We start from the raw sequence: 15209 nt of genomic DNA, 5'->3' as shown, positions 1-15209 counted from the left end.
GCTATGTCAGAACATTCCTCCGCTGTCAGGACGGTTCAGCCAAACCCTGAAGAGAAGATTCACAAGTCCTACCCCACGTGAGGGAGGGTAGGAGGCAAGGGGTCCACAGAGCTCCGGACCTTTCTCAACAGCTCAGCATGGGATCTGCTGTTCAATTGATTCTCCACTCCCAATACCTCCTTAAAAGCTTTGCCCCCTCTCCCTGGGTTCCCACCACTCCCTCCTGAGCGCATGTAATTGCTTCTCAGCACTGCGCAAGAATGCTCTTTCTTAAAAATACCCTTAAAGTTCATCAGAGACTCTTCAACCTGTGGCCTTCTGCAGAGAGCTCAACTCCTTGCACAGCACGGTCTGCCCTGCTGACCTCCCCTGCCCTGTCCTTGGTCTCTGGTGCCCTTCATCCACCCAACCCAGCTCGCGCTTTGTCTCCTGCCGCATCTTCATTTTCCCCCGGGGGCTGTGCGCTCCCACAGGCCTGGAGCACCCCCTCCACCAACGTGGGACTGAGTCGACAACAGATAGCCTTTCTGATTGGCACTTGGCAAGCCCCGCCCCAGGCCCGCCCCTGCTTCTCCCTGCCTTCAGTGCACGCCCACCTTGACTGCTCTGCTACCACACCCCATGCTGATCTCAATCCTAGAGTGCATAGGGCTCAGAGTCTGTTTCTCCCACCAGAGTGCGAGAACCAGAAAGGTAGAATTGCATCTTTTTTCTTTACCTTCCCATCTCGCAACCTAAGAGATACTTCCTATGTATTTACAACCTAAGAGATACTTCCTATGTTTGTTGGATTTTCTTATTTAAGAGAATAAACATGTAAATGAGTTGGAAGATGCCATGAGAAGGCCAAGGTAATAGATGCAGTTCACACAGGCTGATCTGGTCACCTTGCCCCGTCCATGGTCTCTGGCTGCCCCCAAGAGTCTAGCGAACTACTTGACAAATGTGGGTCATTAATTTTAACATGGGGGGACCCAGTGAGAGTCAACGGCAAACTCACTTCTAGAGAAAAAAATCAAAGTGCTGGTCGACGAGGTCACTTCGCTGCTGGTGAAAAGGAATAACAATTTGGTGGAGAACTGGTGAGCCACACACTTTGTTCTGCATTTACAGAGAAACCTGTTGAGGCTGTTCTAAGGGAAGACACAGATGTCACAGCTTCAGTCCTGAAGAGGAGGCCAGGAGAGTGGGCAGCGGCAGGTGCTGTCCCCAGCTACTCAATCTGACCATCTTAAAGCCTGCACCAAGGTCACAAAAGGAGTAAAGACAGGGACAGAGAGCCTCCTCTTCCATTCCCGCTGCCGGGGGCCACCTGATTGCACTGTGCCTCACGTAGATGGTGGCTTCCACTCAGCATTCAGCCCAGTCTGCTGTCCAACACAAACCAATTTCTGAGCAATTCTTCCAGCAAGTGCCCTGGTCCTGCTGATCTCACAATTACATCTAGAAACACTTAACCATGAGGCATGTCAGTGGACTGGCCGCTTGGTGCTGCTTCCTCTCAACTTGGGCATGGCCACAGCCTGTGCTAAAAATAAAAAAATAAATTTCTCTGTCAGGCCAGGCTCAAGTTATTGCGCCAAAGGGAAGAAGACTCCCAGATCCACTCTTGGTACTAAAATTTCTACCTTTAGAAAAATTACCGGGATAATGTATGTGGGGGTTAAAGGTGAATTTCTAAGGTTGTTCAATGGAGTGACATACAGAGAAGTAGGAATGATGGAAGTCGACCCTGACAGACTCCTAAAATGGATGAAGGCCCAGCAACATGCTCATGGAACCAGGGAATTATTATGTTCTCAATTATTAGCTGACTAAAGGTCCAGCGACCCTGAGCAGAAAGAAGGGGTAGGATCCAGGACATGAGGATCAAACACAAGGCTAACCAGAACCTCTGGTCCCCTGTCCTTCCCACCATATCCAGTCCAGATCTTGGGACCAGCAGCCCACTCGGGGCACATACCATCTGGGGACGAGAATGGGAAGGAAAGGGTGAGAAGCAAAGAGGACTCCTTCCGTTATCTACCAGATCTAGGCAGGGAGACAGGCCCCAGGCACCCTGTGTGTCTACCAACTCCACCTCTTGGCCTCTCCGAGGAGAAGAAGAAAACAGACAACCTAAATAGTGCATTTCAAACCCAGCTTGTCTTCAGGCTCATCAAGGAGCTTTGGAAAGACCTGATTCGGGACTAGCCCTTGACATGCTGGTTTAGTAGATCTGTAATGGAACACAAAATCTGGATTTTAATGAAGTCCTCAATTTGAGAAACCACTGATGAAGTTTCTCTTATCTGGTGAAAAGGAATCATAATTTGGTCAAGGATGGTGAGTACAAAGCAAGACATGGGCAGTGTGGAAGGCTGGGTGGGGCTGGAGAGATGGTTTTGTGGACAGCTGTGTCTCCCCAAGTTCCCAGGATGTGGAAACCCCAGGTTGCTGCTCCTGACAGTTTGTAAAAGCAAAACATTTTTTGATTGTCCTTCTACTATTGCCACAGACTAAATCACAGTAAATTGAACCTATAAACAAACAAATGGCCTTGCAATTTGTCCAGGGTAAGGCAAGTGCACCCAGCAGCTAAGCATCAGTCTCACGTGTATTTGGTGAGTGCCTCCGCCAACCACTTAACACAGGGGTCTCAGAAGAAAGAAAGCACAGTCTGTCCTTCCTCTCCAGAGGCACAATCTGGAGCCCTTTTCCCATCTAAAATTTGTCATTCGTTGGACACTTTTATCTGGGGACCAGCTCCCTCAAGGCATATACCTACAGGCAAAGAGATTTTATTCTTCTTTCAAACTTGAAAAAACCTAATCCAAAGAGGCATGGTGGCACACACCTGTAAACCCAGTGACTCTGGAGGCTGAAGCAAGAGGATCACAAGTTCAAAGCCAGCCTCAGCAACCTAACAAGTTCCTAAACAACTTACTGAGACCTTGTCTCAAAATGAAAAATAAAAAGGGCTGGAAATGTGGCTCAGTGGTAAAGCACCTCCAGGTTAAATTTGAAGAAGAAGAAGGAGAAGGAGAAGGAGAAGGAGCTTATTTAATGATGAAACCATCCTTCATGGGAAAGGACTATTATTGCATAAGGCAGGTGTAAGGTGAAGGCCAAGAATATTGTGTGTTGATCTTCTAAAATGAGAAATTCCGTCAGTGAGCTATAAGGGGCGAGAGGAAGGCAGACATGCCAGTTGCTGCAGAGACCCAGGTCAAGAACAGCCCAAAAGCCTAAACGCAATAACAGTGATCCCAAGGCAGAGGGAGAGGGGACAGCAGCCACTTGCAACTGTCCCCTGCAGTGGAACTGTAGCCTTGAGAAATGGGTGGGATCAAGAACTTCAGAGACCTGACACACTGGAGATGAACACTAACAGGTTTCCTGCAGCTATTAAGGAAATCAGTTTTAAGGAGTAAAGATTTAATTTAAGCATAGAATCTTTTGAGGCAGCTTTAAACTTTGAGGTTTTATATGATAGTGGAGATGTTGAGCTCCTGCCAATTACAGCATCCGCTTTGCTTCCCGTTTTAGTAGCATCCAAAGAGTGCTCAACTTGGGGGTCTGAACACTTGCGTTCGAGTGGCCTGAGTAAGCCATGCGATCCTTCGGAGCATGCTTTCCTTGTCTATAAAGTGAGCCTCTCTACTCTACCCCTCTGCCTTCCTCCCCAGTTTCTCACAAGAATGAAATGGAAATTGGAAAAGCACATGCTAAACTTATAGAAACAGAGTGCTGTTCCCTGGTGTGGCCACACCTGAAGTTGGTAGTGGGGATGCCCTGAACAGTGCTGTGACAGTGTCCACACTGTTGGACAGTAACCTGCAGCCAGTCCTTGTGCTGGGCATGAGTGCATCTTCAGAGGGGCCTTGATGCAGGCCACCAAACTCCAGCAGTCTTCCTAATGATCTTCCTGATAATCTCAGATGGGGCTTTAGATGACAGAGGTTTGGGTGAGGTTGCTGAGTCACCTTCCTTCTGAGACATGCTGTCTATTACCTACCATCTAGCTTTCCAGGTGGTAGGATGTCACACCTGTGGTATACTAGTTCTACCACTAGGAGGCACTGTAGTAACTGACCTGTGAAGCCCTCCCCAGCCGCTCCAGGGCTGCTACAGTTTGAGAAAGCCCATCACTAGCCCAGAAGATCACTGTATTTACAGAGCACCCAAACCACCCTTCCTGGCAAGGCTAGCTGTGCCTTTAACTTGCTCTGTCAGCCCCTGCAATCCAGAAGGCTCCTGCAGTGGGCTTCTTGATTTGCCAGCTAAGCACTAAAATTTGTTCCAAAGCTAAACTCTCTAAGACACATGATTTAAGCTTCTCTTTCAGCTAATTAGATATTGTTCTACAAATTGGGCTGTTCTCTCTGAAAGATGAGCTGCAATTTACTTTCCCTGCCCTCTCCTTAAACTTAAACTGAACTGTAAAACATGGCCGTTTGCTTGTTTAGTACAATCAGGAGATTATTTTGTGCAAGGAATAGATATCCATCTTCTTGCTAATGCTGAGCTTGTTTGGGCATTCCTTAATGGCTGCTATGAAAATGACGGAAGCTTTGCTTAGATCCCTTTTGCCCTTTTGAAAGGTGGACCCCATGGTGATTTATTGGCTCGTGCATCTGCGATAATCTCCCGAGTAACCGATCACAAACAACTGCATTAACATGTCTTCACTCCACAAGGCGGGAGATCTTCACTGCCCCCATTTTACTGATGAAGAATTTGATCTCAGGGAAGTCAGGCCATTTGCTGACATCCAAACAGCTAGGTATATGGAGAAGCCAGACAGTGAAGCCAACACTTTCATCCTCAGATCCCTAAAATCTATTGTCTGAAGAATCCAGTGTCAGGTGAAGAAGAGGAAGGCAAAATGGCACGGGGCTCGGTGCCCACACGGCTCAAATCCACTGCGGATTTCTTACAGCTCTGGATAAAATTCCAACCCTGAGGTCCTTTGAAACCTTCTGGGGCCGGGGGCTCTTGGACATAGTGGGAGAAAGGATCTTTTCTGGAAATTGCCTCTTTTATTGTGCAGGGGGCCGAGTATTCTCTCACCCTCAAGACTGTGCCCAACATCTGATGAACGGAGACGCTCTGAGCGGAGTGTACACCATCTTTCTCAACGGGGAGCTGAGCCAGAAGTTGCCGGTGTACTGCGACATGACCACAGACGGCGGTGGCTGGATCGTAAGTACACACAGCTGCTCTCCTTGCATGCAGATGTCCTTGGTGTCGCAATCTGCCTAGCTCAGCCTCTGTTGGCCCAGCGTCACTATCCATCTGGCCATTCTTTCACCCACACCTCCGTGTTCAGCAGCCCAGTGGGAGATTTAGCCAGGCAGAGATGAGAATCAGCATACCCAGGCTGCAGTGACAAGGCCTGAGGAAGGGCCAGGATGACTGCCTTCCCTCCTGTCCCTTTTGCAAGGAGAGCGCATGCAGGAGGGTGCTGGGGAGAGGGGTCAGGACCAGAGCCCAGAAACCTGCCTGCAGGGGGGCTGCAGCTGTAATAAAGCACAGAGGAGGATCCCCTCTGTATAAGAGGAGCCTCCCTGGCCAGGCAGTAAGGTCCCTTCTCTCGGAGGGTCACACTGGGGGGTGGGGGCAAATGAGGGGCAGAACTTGGATGGCCACCTCCAAGGGCCTTCCCTGTCCTCCTCCTTCTCCGGATGCTGGTTCTCTCCCAGAGCTATCATCACAGCCCTCAGAGAGCACCACTTACTGTCACGGCCCCCTCCCACGGCTAACAGGCCAGTACAGAGCTGAAGGAAAGCGGGGGCCTCCCTCATGGTCACCTCTCCAGACAGGCCACCATGCAGATGGAGCAGTAGCTGCCTGGTGCAAGATGGAAATGGCCTCCCCTCCACCCGCTACGCGTCCCCCACCAGCGCCGCTGACGCACAGTGCCAGATCCTCAGGGCGCAAAATGGGTGGTTTTTGAATAGAGAGAAATGGTGACTATGCTCCTAACAGCCACTCTCGGGAGGCCTTTTCTTTTATGTTTCTGACATATTTGTGCCTCCTTCTTAAAGCATAATTGGAAATTGAAGCCGAGGCTGATGTATTGGAGGTTAAATGAAATTAGCACTTAAACAGCTCAGGATGTGAATGATATGCGGTTGCTTTGCCTGCAATAAGACGATGACAGTTACCAGATGATTTGAAGCTGCTTCTGTTCCTGTGGAGAGAAATGCTTTCTACCACACTCTGTGATACAAAAGATTAATTTGAGAGTCAGACCTATTTCCCCTGACTATTTGAGAGCTTGATAAGTGTCCTGGATCCTTTCTGCATTGTAAGGGGTGCAAATTGGCATCAATGTCACCCCACAGCCTAGTCACCAGGGGCCTCTGTGCTGCAAGGAAGTGTTGTGAGCATTTCTTCCAAAAGCTGCAGTGTGGATCCTGAGCTCTGTTCTGAAACCTGCCTTATCTGGGCATCTTCGCCATTGTCCATACGGGACCCAGTTGCACCAATTTATTCAATTTTATTCGCCGTCGCTTTTCCTGATCATCTCCCCCCTCTCGCGTCCCCCTTGCTCTTCACAGGTATTCCAGAGGCGGCAGAACGGCCAAACTGATTTTTTCCGGAAGTGGGCGGACTACCGCGTGGGTTTCGGGAGCCTGGAGGACGAGTTTTGGCTAGGTAACGGCTGCTTCCCGCTTTGCCCTGGTGTGCTGCTCTGGCTTTTGGTGCAGCTCTCTCCTTTCTGCGTCCATCTGGAATCATCCGGAACCCGTGTCTGCTGAGCAGCTGACAGCTTGCGGATTGCTTTCAGAACCCCCTGCCCTGTTTGGCTGCACTATTGATCTGTTTTATCTTATTGTGGTATTTTTCCTCTTTGCTCCGTCTCTTCCCATCCTCATTAATAGTCTCTTATGCTGATGGGTCTCGACATAAGGCAGCTACAAAGGGAAGGAACTGCTAGGCAGGGGAAGGGGCACCGGGAGCGAGGGGCGGGTCGGCCAGGGAAATGAGGCTGGTCGCTCTGCTCGGTTCCTTGGAGCATGTCACTACCTGACTGGGAAGGAGAAGGAAAAGATGAAAGTGCCATTTGAGGCAAGTGGCAGTTTCTTGGAGGTCTGACACAACAGGAGGTTTAGATGGAGAGCTGGGGCAGCCCGAGAAGGTGCAGAAACACTGCAGCCAGGCAGGGGACCCAGTGTCTGTTCATGATGCCCATGTCTCCCACCTGGTTAGATTTCCATAGCGACTGAGAAAGGCCGGCAGAGGAGAAGGCAGAGAATCAAGTCCCACACTGGTGGTCTCCTCTCTTCCTCCCCTGCACCATCTCATCCAAGCCTCACCATCTACCCAGATGTCCAGGTAGCAGGCCCATTGCCCACAGAGCCTCCGAATGATCTTCCTCACTCGCCACGTCTGAGCAAGGTCAAGCCCTCTGTGAACCCTTTTCAGTGACTCCCCTCACACCCAAAGGAGGGGTAAACAGCTCCGCCACAGAACAAGGCCTCCCCAACCACCCCCGCCGATCTCACCGTCCTTCCTGGCCAACTCCAAACTCCAGATTGCTCTCAGAACCACTGAGATGCCTCTGTAAGAACACTCTCGGCCACTTCTCCCCGCACGCACTCGGGTGTCCAGCCACCTATATGCAAAGTCCAGCTAAGCACCCCTTCCTCCATAGGACCTGTCCTGACCATTTCCTCACCTGTCACCTCTGGGAGAACTGGCTGTCCTCTCTCTGTTGTGACCCAAATCACAACATCCCTCTCCCTTTCTGCCCTCTTGACTGTACTGTATAAGCTTTGCTCTGGGCTGGGCCCACCCCTGCGCCCACCCCATACCCATCTTCCAATGCCATTGCCTATAGCCATGCCTGGGGATAGTAGGTGTCCACAGTACAGATGTCAATCATCAGTGATAACCATTTAGCGAATATCTGTTAGATAGCCAAATCTGTGTTTGCCAATGTAGGTGATAAAAAAAGGTAAAAACCATATAAACACATTGAGAAAAAAGTCAAATGGGAAAATGTGCTTACCTTTTTGTGATATCAGAGATTGAACCCATGGTACCCTACCACTGAGAAAAATCCACAGCCCTTTTTATTTTTTGAGACAGGACCCCACCAAGTTGCTGAGGCTAGCCTCAAACTTATGATCCTCCTGCCTCAGTCTCTAGAGTTGCTGGGATTACAGGTGTGCACCACTGCACCCGGCCAAAATACACAGACCTTGAAAGCATTTCCAAATACTTGGGAGGCAATCATGATGCGCATGAATCAATATGTCCATAAGCAGATAGGACTTATGTTTCCCAGGCCTAAGCCAAACCAGTTTCCTGGGTTTTTGTCAAATCTGTGAAATATATAAACTATCAGGAACTCAAATTTTCTATGTATCACTTTTTTATTTGGTTAAATCTATTTGTTTAAAAAAAAAAAAAACTTTACAGAGTTGCCAAAAAAGGAAATCTGGTTATCATGTGTCATAAGTAAAAGGAAACCTCAAAACTAAATGCAAAGAAAAGAAAGCAATACTGTTAACTGAGAGTTCCACCCAGGGACTTTGGGCCCACTATGGTTGCTGGTGGTGGTATGAAAATGGAGACGGGAAAGTGTTGGGCGTTAAACCACAAAGTGCTTGAACCAAACTGGGACTGGGAATCGAGGCCAAGGTCAAGGTCAGGTTCAGGGTCAGGGCTTCTCCTTCAACTCTGAAGAAGGACTGAGAGAATTTGGAAATACCTTTCCCCTAAAGGTCAAGGTTATTTCATGCCTGTTTTAGTCAGCTTTTTTGCTGCTGTGGTTAAAGATGTGACCAGAACTATTTTAAGGGAGGAAAAGTTTATTTGGGGACTGTGGGTCAGTGACTCAGCAAACACCAGTCAAAGAGCCTCCCACTTGCAATCGATGTAAAGCTTTAAATCCCAAACAGGATAAAGAAGCCAAAAGATGTGGGTGACCTGCAGTCAATCATTTCACCTCTCTGGACTTAAGCTTTCCCTTCCACAAAACAAAGAGGTCAGCTGGAGTAAGCTCTAATTCCCTCCACCGAGGCAATTCTTTGATTCTAAATCATGGCACACTCAGATAGCTATCAGATGTCCCAGCAAAGCAAGAAGAGCCCAGTTCAGTTCGCAGATAGAAATCAGAACTCGGAGGTCACCAGCAAGGCAGGGCAAGGCATCAAATATTCGGGCAGAGAGGTCAAAATCAGACCATCCCGGGGCAAGTGGGCAAGAAAGTATCTATGAGAAGATATCACCATGTGGGACCTGGACTCCACCCAAGCTCTGGGCTTGCAGGGCTTTGCACCTTCCAAGAATACATGAGCCCAAGGTCTGGAGTACTTAGAGGCCAAGGAGATAGCATGTGATGGGGGGAAACTGGCCAGGAGACCAGCAAAGAGGCAGCCGTGCAAGATATAGCAGGTAGAGTAGAGAAGGGAACAGAGACAGAGAGCAAGACAGATGCTCCTGAACTTATGATGGGGGTTAAATCCAGATAAATTCATCATGAGTTGAAAATATTGTCCAGTGGGAAATACATCTGCTATACCCAACACCCCAGCTTAACAACACAGTACAGAGCAGAGCACAAATCATTTCCCATTGGGATCAGCTGGTGGCAGCTGAGCACTGTGGCCCAGTGTCGAAAGAGAGAGAATACTCACAGCAGAGCATTAGCCCAGCCAGAGACCCAAACCCAAAGCACAGTTTCCACTGGATGCATACCACATTCACCCCACTGTAGAGTCAGGAGATGGTAAGATGAGTCACTGTTAAGTCAGGTACTACCTGTACTCCCTGACCTGGGTCTGGTGATCCCCGGAGGCCTGGAGGCAGACAGAGAAGGGCCAGTGTGATGAAAGATGGATAGAGCCCCTTCTGCAGACTACAGGACACATGAGGACGTTGGGAACCCTGGGACGCTCCAGAATTCCTCTGATGAGCGATGCTACCTCCTGCTTCCTGCCGCCTATGCCACAGGCTTCCCGCCCTGCGATGCTGCCTGTCCTTTTCTTTCCATTCCATGACTTGGCATAGAAGAGGGCAAGGGACAGGCCAGGAGTCCTGAGGCTTCGGGTGTGTCAGTTATAGGGTCAGCACGGGGGGTCAGCACCCTGTGCTGCCTGGTGGCCCTCGTCAGCAGCATTGGGCTGGCCTCTTTACAGGAAAAGTAATCCAGCAGGGACTATTGGATAACAGCTCGAGAAGCGCTGAGGGCAAAAGCAACCTGGATGCCCTTGTCTTCCCTGTACCATCTGTGTCAAGGTCAAAGTCACATTTCCCTTCCACTTCCCAAGCTGCCTGAGGCCCGGCTCAGTGCACTCTCTGCTCTTCTGCACAGGGCTGGACAACATACACAGGATCACGTCCCAGGGCCGCTACGAGCTGCGTGTGGATATGCGAGACGGACAGGAGGCGGCCTTTGCGTACTACGACAAGTTCTCCGTGGAGGACGGCAGGAGCCTGTACAAACTCCGCATCGGAAGCTACAATGGCACTGCAGGTACCTGTGGCCCCAGGGGCGCTGGGCATGCAGCAGGAAGGCCCCAATGACCTAGACCTGAGCCGCATGGGGGAGGAGCACCACCCACAGAGCTCTCTGTAGCCAGGGAGGACGGCTGGACCACGAGAGTTGCTGGCTCTGGTCCCAGCCCTGGCCCCTCTGTGACCTGCAACCAATTTATCAGGACTTTGGTTTCCTCACCTGGAAAATCATAAGATGTCCATCCTACTTCATAGTGTAGACAGAAAAAAAAAATCAGTAAATGTCATGAAAGTGCCTTTACAAAGTTTTTAGTTGAGAAGTGCAGTGTGAGAGGGAAGGCTTGCTCTCCTTAGCTAGGTTAGCCTGTGTGGATCTTACCCAGAGACAGCGGAAGCAGCTCTCACCTGGGCAGGATGTCCCCTGCAGTGACCTAAGACAATCTTTGAGGAATGAAATTAATACAGATCCCCTCAATCCCTGAGATGCCCTCTCATCCCATGAAGGAGTGAAGGATGGTCCCTAAGTGTTCCTCGTTGGCCATGAACGTTGCTTTCCTTCCTCCAAGAGAGCCACATGCACCTTCGGGTTTTCTGGGTAGATTTTTATGGCATTTCTACCAAGCAGACAGACCCGCTCCGGGAGCTCTGTGGCATTAATAGTTCGATCAAGACACAGCATCAGTCTGCTCCTCAGGCTCTGCCGGTCTGTTCCTTATTTCCTGTTATAACATATTTCATAAAGACTGTCGTGCCAGATATTCTACTGTCTGGGACAGGGAGTTACTGGCTCTCATTAACTCCAATTTCAGGGCTAAGCGTTGGTGTGTTTAATTTTAGCAACATTTTTTATGCCTCTTAGAATTAAGAAGAGCATCAAGGCGTTGCCCTTCCAATTACTGCATGGGCTCAATTACTTCTGTCTTCAGCCAGGTATTATAACTCCAAAGAGAAGACGCACTTTCTTTTGTTCCTGCTCATATCTGAGATCATTCGCAATGGCTGTCAGACAAGCCCAGCCAAAGGTCTGATTTGCCACAATTTGAGCATAAAATAGCCATTGAAATGGACGTATCAAACAAAATGTCAGACAAAATCATTTCAAAAATAACCAGATGCTGTTCACACCCTAGGATTAGAGGTGTGCCTGTAGGAAAGCCATTCTAGTTCCCCTGGAGGAAGAACGGCAAGCCCTTCCACTTCTGTGCCTGTGCCCCCTTCCTCGCTCCTCTTCTGCAAGCCTGGGCTTCACCTGTCTAGCTGGGGCACAGCCCCTGCTGCCTCTGGCCAGCCTTGTCTCCCTGCTGTCTCCCGGGACAGAACAGGTGGATTCCCTCCGACTCTCCTGTGTCAGAGGCAAATCCTGTCATGGCTCTGCTTGTTGTTGTGAATTGAATATGATTCATTCTTTGCCTTGCAAAGAGGAAATCCTGGCTCGCTGCAACTGCTCCATCTAGGCAGCTCCACAGGCAGGTCCCTCCTGGACCAAGCAGCTTTCCGGGAGGAGAGGCCCCGCCCCTTCTTTCTGGCATGTCTGATATTGCTGGGTCCCCTTGATGTTGCTGGATTCTACTGGTCCTTCCGGCAACAAGCTGTGCTGAGGCTCCAAGTTCAGCCCTTTGCTCAAGGTACTAACTTACCAGTCTCTAGGTGGGGCTCTACTTGGGTAAGAACGGAGGATTCCAGATTCCACGTGAATCCATAAGAAGGTGTTGCACAACTCCTAAACGTTGACTGTGCCCGTTGCAGAGACTCAAAGGAAGCATAGGACGTGGCCTCCACAAGAACTAAACTAAAAAAGAAACAACTAGGAAGTTACTCACCACACCGTGAAGGGCGCCCCTTCCTATTTAAGGGGGGCTCAGAGAGGCAGTTGAGGAAGGCTTCTGACAAGGCTGCTGCATTTGAAGGGGTTGTCCATGGTCAGGAAACGCCCCTGGATGAGAAGCCAACGTGGAGGGGGAGGCTGCGGTGGGCCACGGGGCAGAGCCAAGTTCATAAGGAATAGAAAGAAACTGGTGAAGGAGGGGAGCTGAGCCTCCACCGCCCCTACACAGAAGGAGCAGATGGAGTCTTAGCCTGTGGCCAGCGGGGAGCCCCTGTGAGTCCTGAAGGCGTGACAGCAGTGTGGCTCTGGGAAGGTCACTGGATGAGCCCTACACAGGATAAGGGAAATCTGAGCAAAAACCAGAGAGTCACTAGTGGCTGCTGCACAAAACCTAATTCACAGGAGGCGATGGGAGGCCTGCTGATGTTGGGGCTGAGAGAAAGGTGTCCCTCTAACAGTGGGTCAGGAGAGGGGCGCCAAGACCCGTGAGATGATGTGTGAGGCAGAAACGGGGAGAGGAGGCAGATTTGTGGAGGACGTAAAGACCAACGTCAGGAGCACGTCTAAGAGAGGGACAGGCAGCAGCAGAGCACACACTGGAGAGGATGGCAGGGGAGTAACGGGTGACTTCTAGGCTGCAGAGGGATAATCAGGCTAAGATGGTGACAAGGGTGGAGGCACACAGCCAAGACAGCACTAAAGAAAGAGTCACAGGACAGGAGGATTGGCCCAAGCATGTTTAAGACAAAGGACATGAGTGTGACTTAGGAAAAGAGGACATGAGAAATACTAAAAAAAAAAAAAAAAAAAGAAGGAAAAAAAGGAAGAAGACTTTTCTGCCTTTTCCAGGATTGGGAAGAGATGACAAAGAATAAAGTTATAGGGGGTGGGATTAGCTCCAGGTGAGGCTAGAAGTATAGCCCAGTAGTGAAGTACTTGCCCAGCATGCACAAAGTCCTGGCTTCAATACCCAGCATTGCAAAAAAACAAACAAATAAAATACATAAACAAATATAAACCCTTGGAGATGCTGAAGTGGACAGAATAGAGAAAATGACATGTGGCTTCAGGGACTCCCCCGGCCCCTGAGGTCAGCTTCCCTGTAAAACGAAGATCCACTGGCCAGGAGCCCGGCTGTGGTGGGATGCTCTGGGGGCAGTGAGCAGCCCCTGTGGGCACAACTCAGAAGCCACAGGATCAGAACCCAGCCTCACAGCAAAAATCAGCTCTGGATGCAGCTAAGGTCATTTTCACTCCATCAACAGCATGAGTCCCCCTCTCAACAGCCCAGCCACAAATCCTCCTCCAAATCCTCCCAACCATTACACACCAATGACAATCTGACCCCCTCCCTCAAACCTTCCATTCACGTAAGCCCCCTGCACCATGTCCCCAACAAGAGCTCACCCAGCCCCCGTGCACCTGAGAATAGAAATCTCACCACAGCTCTAAGATCTTGTGAACAGCTCAGATATTAGAGAATTTCTCCCCTATGGTCAGCCAAACATGCCTCTTTAGTCCATGTACTTCCTCACAAAACTATTGAATGTTTATTTTTCTCAATAATCTGTCAGATATTTGACAAAGGTGATCGTGGACCCGTCTCCCTCTTGAGCCTGCCATTCCCAAGATACAGCCCCTGGCCCCACCCACCTGTCCTTTGACACAGTCCTGGTTTTTCCATCCCCCTGTTTCCTGTAGCTGCAGCTCTGGTTTGCTAACGTCCAAGTTCTTGCAGCACCAAGTTCTGAACATGGGTTTGGGGCGTGGTCTGATCAGGGCTGGTGTCTGGCAAAAGCCAGGCTGAACCTACACAAGGAACACCCAGAAAGGTCCAGTCAGCATGGCTCATCACTGCAGTGTCCCTGTGCCTGGAGGAAGCAGACGGGTGTGGAGAGGGGTCGTCGTGTGGATGGAGTTCTCAGCAAAAGGCCAGGGGACGAGGAAATGGGCTGGAGAGGGCAGCACAGAAGTCGCCACCCTGGGGTCAAGTGACGGGGTGAGCTTAGCCAAGCCAGGGGAGGGACGGAGCGGAAGGTACATGGGGGTTCCACAGGTGGGGGCCAGCTCTCCTGGGAGCGGGTCAGATGTCCCTGTCCACTGTCGAGAGAGACAAGTGGGACAGCCTCGTGGTGTTCTTCCTTGCAGGGGACTCCCTCAGCTATCACCAGGGCCGCCCCTTCTCCACAGAGGACCGCGACAATGACGTGGCAGTCACCAACTGCGCCATGTCCTACAAGGGAGCCTGGTGGTATAAGAACTGCCACCGGACCAACCTCAACGGGAAGTACGGGGAGTCCAGGCACAGTCAGGTGGGTACTGCTCCGCCGTGGTGGGAGGTGGCCCAGAGCCTGGGACCCCCGGCCCTCGGCTCTGTCTTAAATGCCCACGGGAGCCCAGCGTTTCCTGATGAAAAAGAGACACGGAAGGGTCTTGAGAGAGAACGGCCATAAAGAGAACAGTAACGCCGAGTGGGGTAGAGACAGGCAGGGCAGGAGCCGGGGGAGGAGGGAACCCACACCCACGAGCGGCACCCCCAGAGGCCTGAGCAGCAGACGGCTCCCACTCCACTTCCTCGTGGAGGGAGCTTGTCAGCTCCAGGGACGACTTCACGGCTCAACTGCATCCTAAGAGGAGACCCAGGAAGGGAGAGACCAGAAATACCAGAGTAAGCTGGTGTTTCCGCCAAAGACTGCGTACGCCCTGACGGAGCTGGGTGGGGGGGACAGCTGAGCCAGCTAGGACTTCCCAGGTGGACACTGAGAGGCCACACGGAAGGAAACCCCTTGGTTCCTGGCAAACCCAGATGGTGAGCCATCCCAGGTGGAAAGCCCCAGCCTCCCTTCAGGAGCGAGCAGTCTGCTACTCTCTTCAAAATGCCTGCACACTCTCAGGATTTTAAAATTCACCACCATCGACTCATGCAGGCAGC

The 15209-nt window shown here is 50.7% G+C and overlaps 1 protein-coding gene across 4 annotated transcripts in view; it reads left to right on the top strand.

Annotated features, from left to right (window-relative positions):
* Tnr (tenascin R) overlaps window positions 1–15209 on the top strand; it is a 385191-nt gene that overhangs the window by 362406 nt on the left and 7576 nt on the right. For all 4 annotated transcript variants that reach the window (XM_021722635.3, XM_021722634.3, XM_078022361.1 and 1 more), the window contains 4 exons: window positions 5033–5184; window positions 6546–6642; window positions 10310–10471; window positions 14426–14589. In XM_021722635.3, coding sequence (XP_021578310.2) covers window positions 5033–5184; window positions 6546–6642; window positions 10310–10471; window positions 14426–14589 — 575 coding nt within the window. The remainder of the gene's footprint in view (window positions 1–5032; window positions 5185–6545; window positions 6643–10309; window positions 10472–14425; window positions 14590–15209) is intronic.

Source organism: Ictidomys tridecemlineatus, chromosome 10 (genome assembly GCF_052094955.1).
Source record: "Ictidomys tridecemlineatus isolate mIctTri1 chromosome 10, mIctTri1.hap1, whole genome shotgun sequence".
Classification (NCBI taxonomy): Eukaryota; Metazoa; Chordata; class Mammalia; order Rodentia; family Sciuridae; genus Ictidomys; species Ictidomys tridecemlineatus.
The sequence above is the reverse complement of the archived record's forward strand: the minus strand, read 5'-3'. Positions and strand labels throughout refer to the sequence as shown.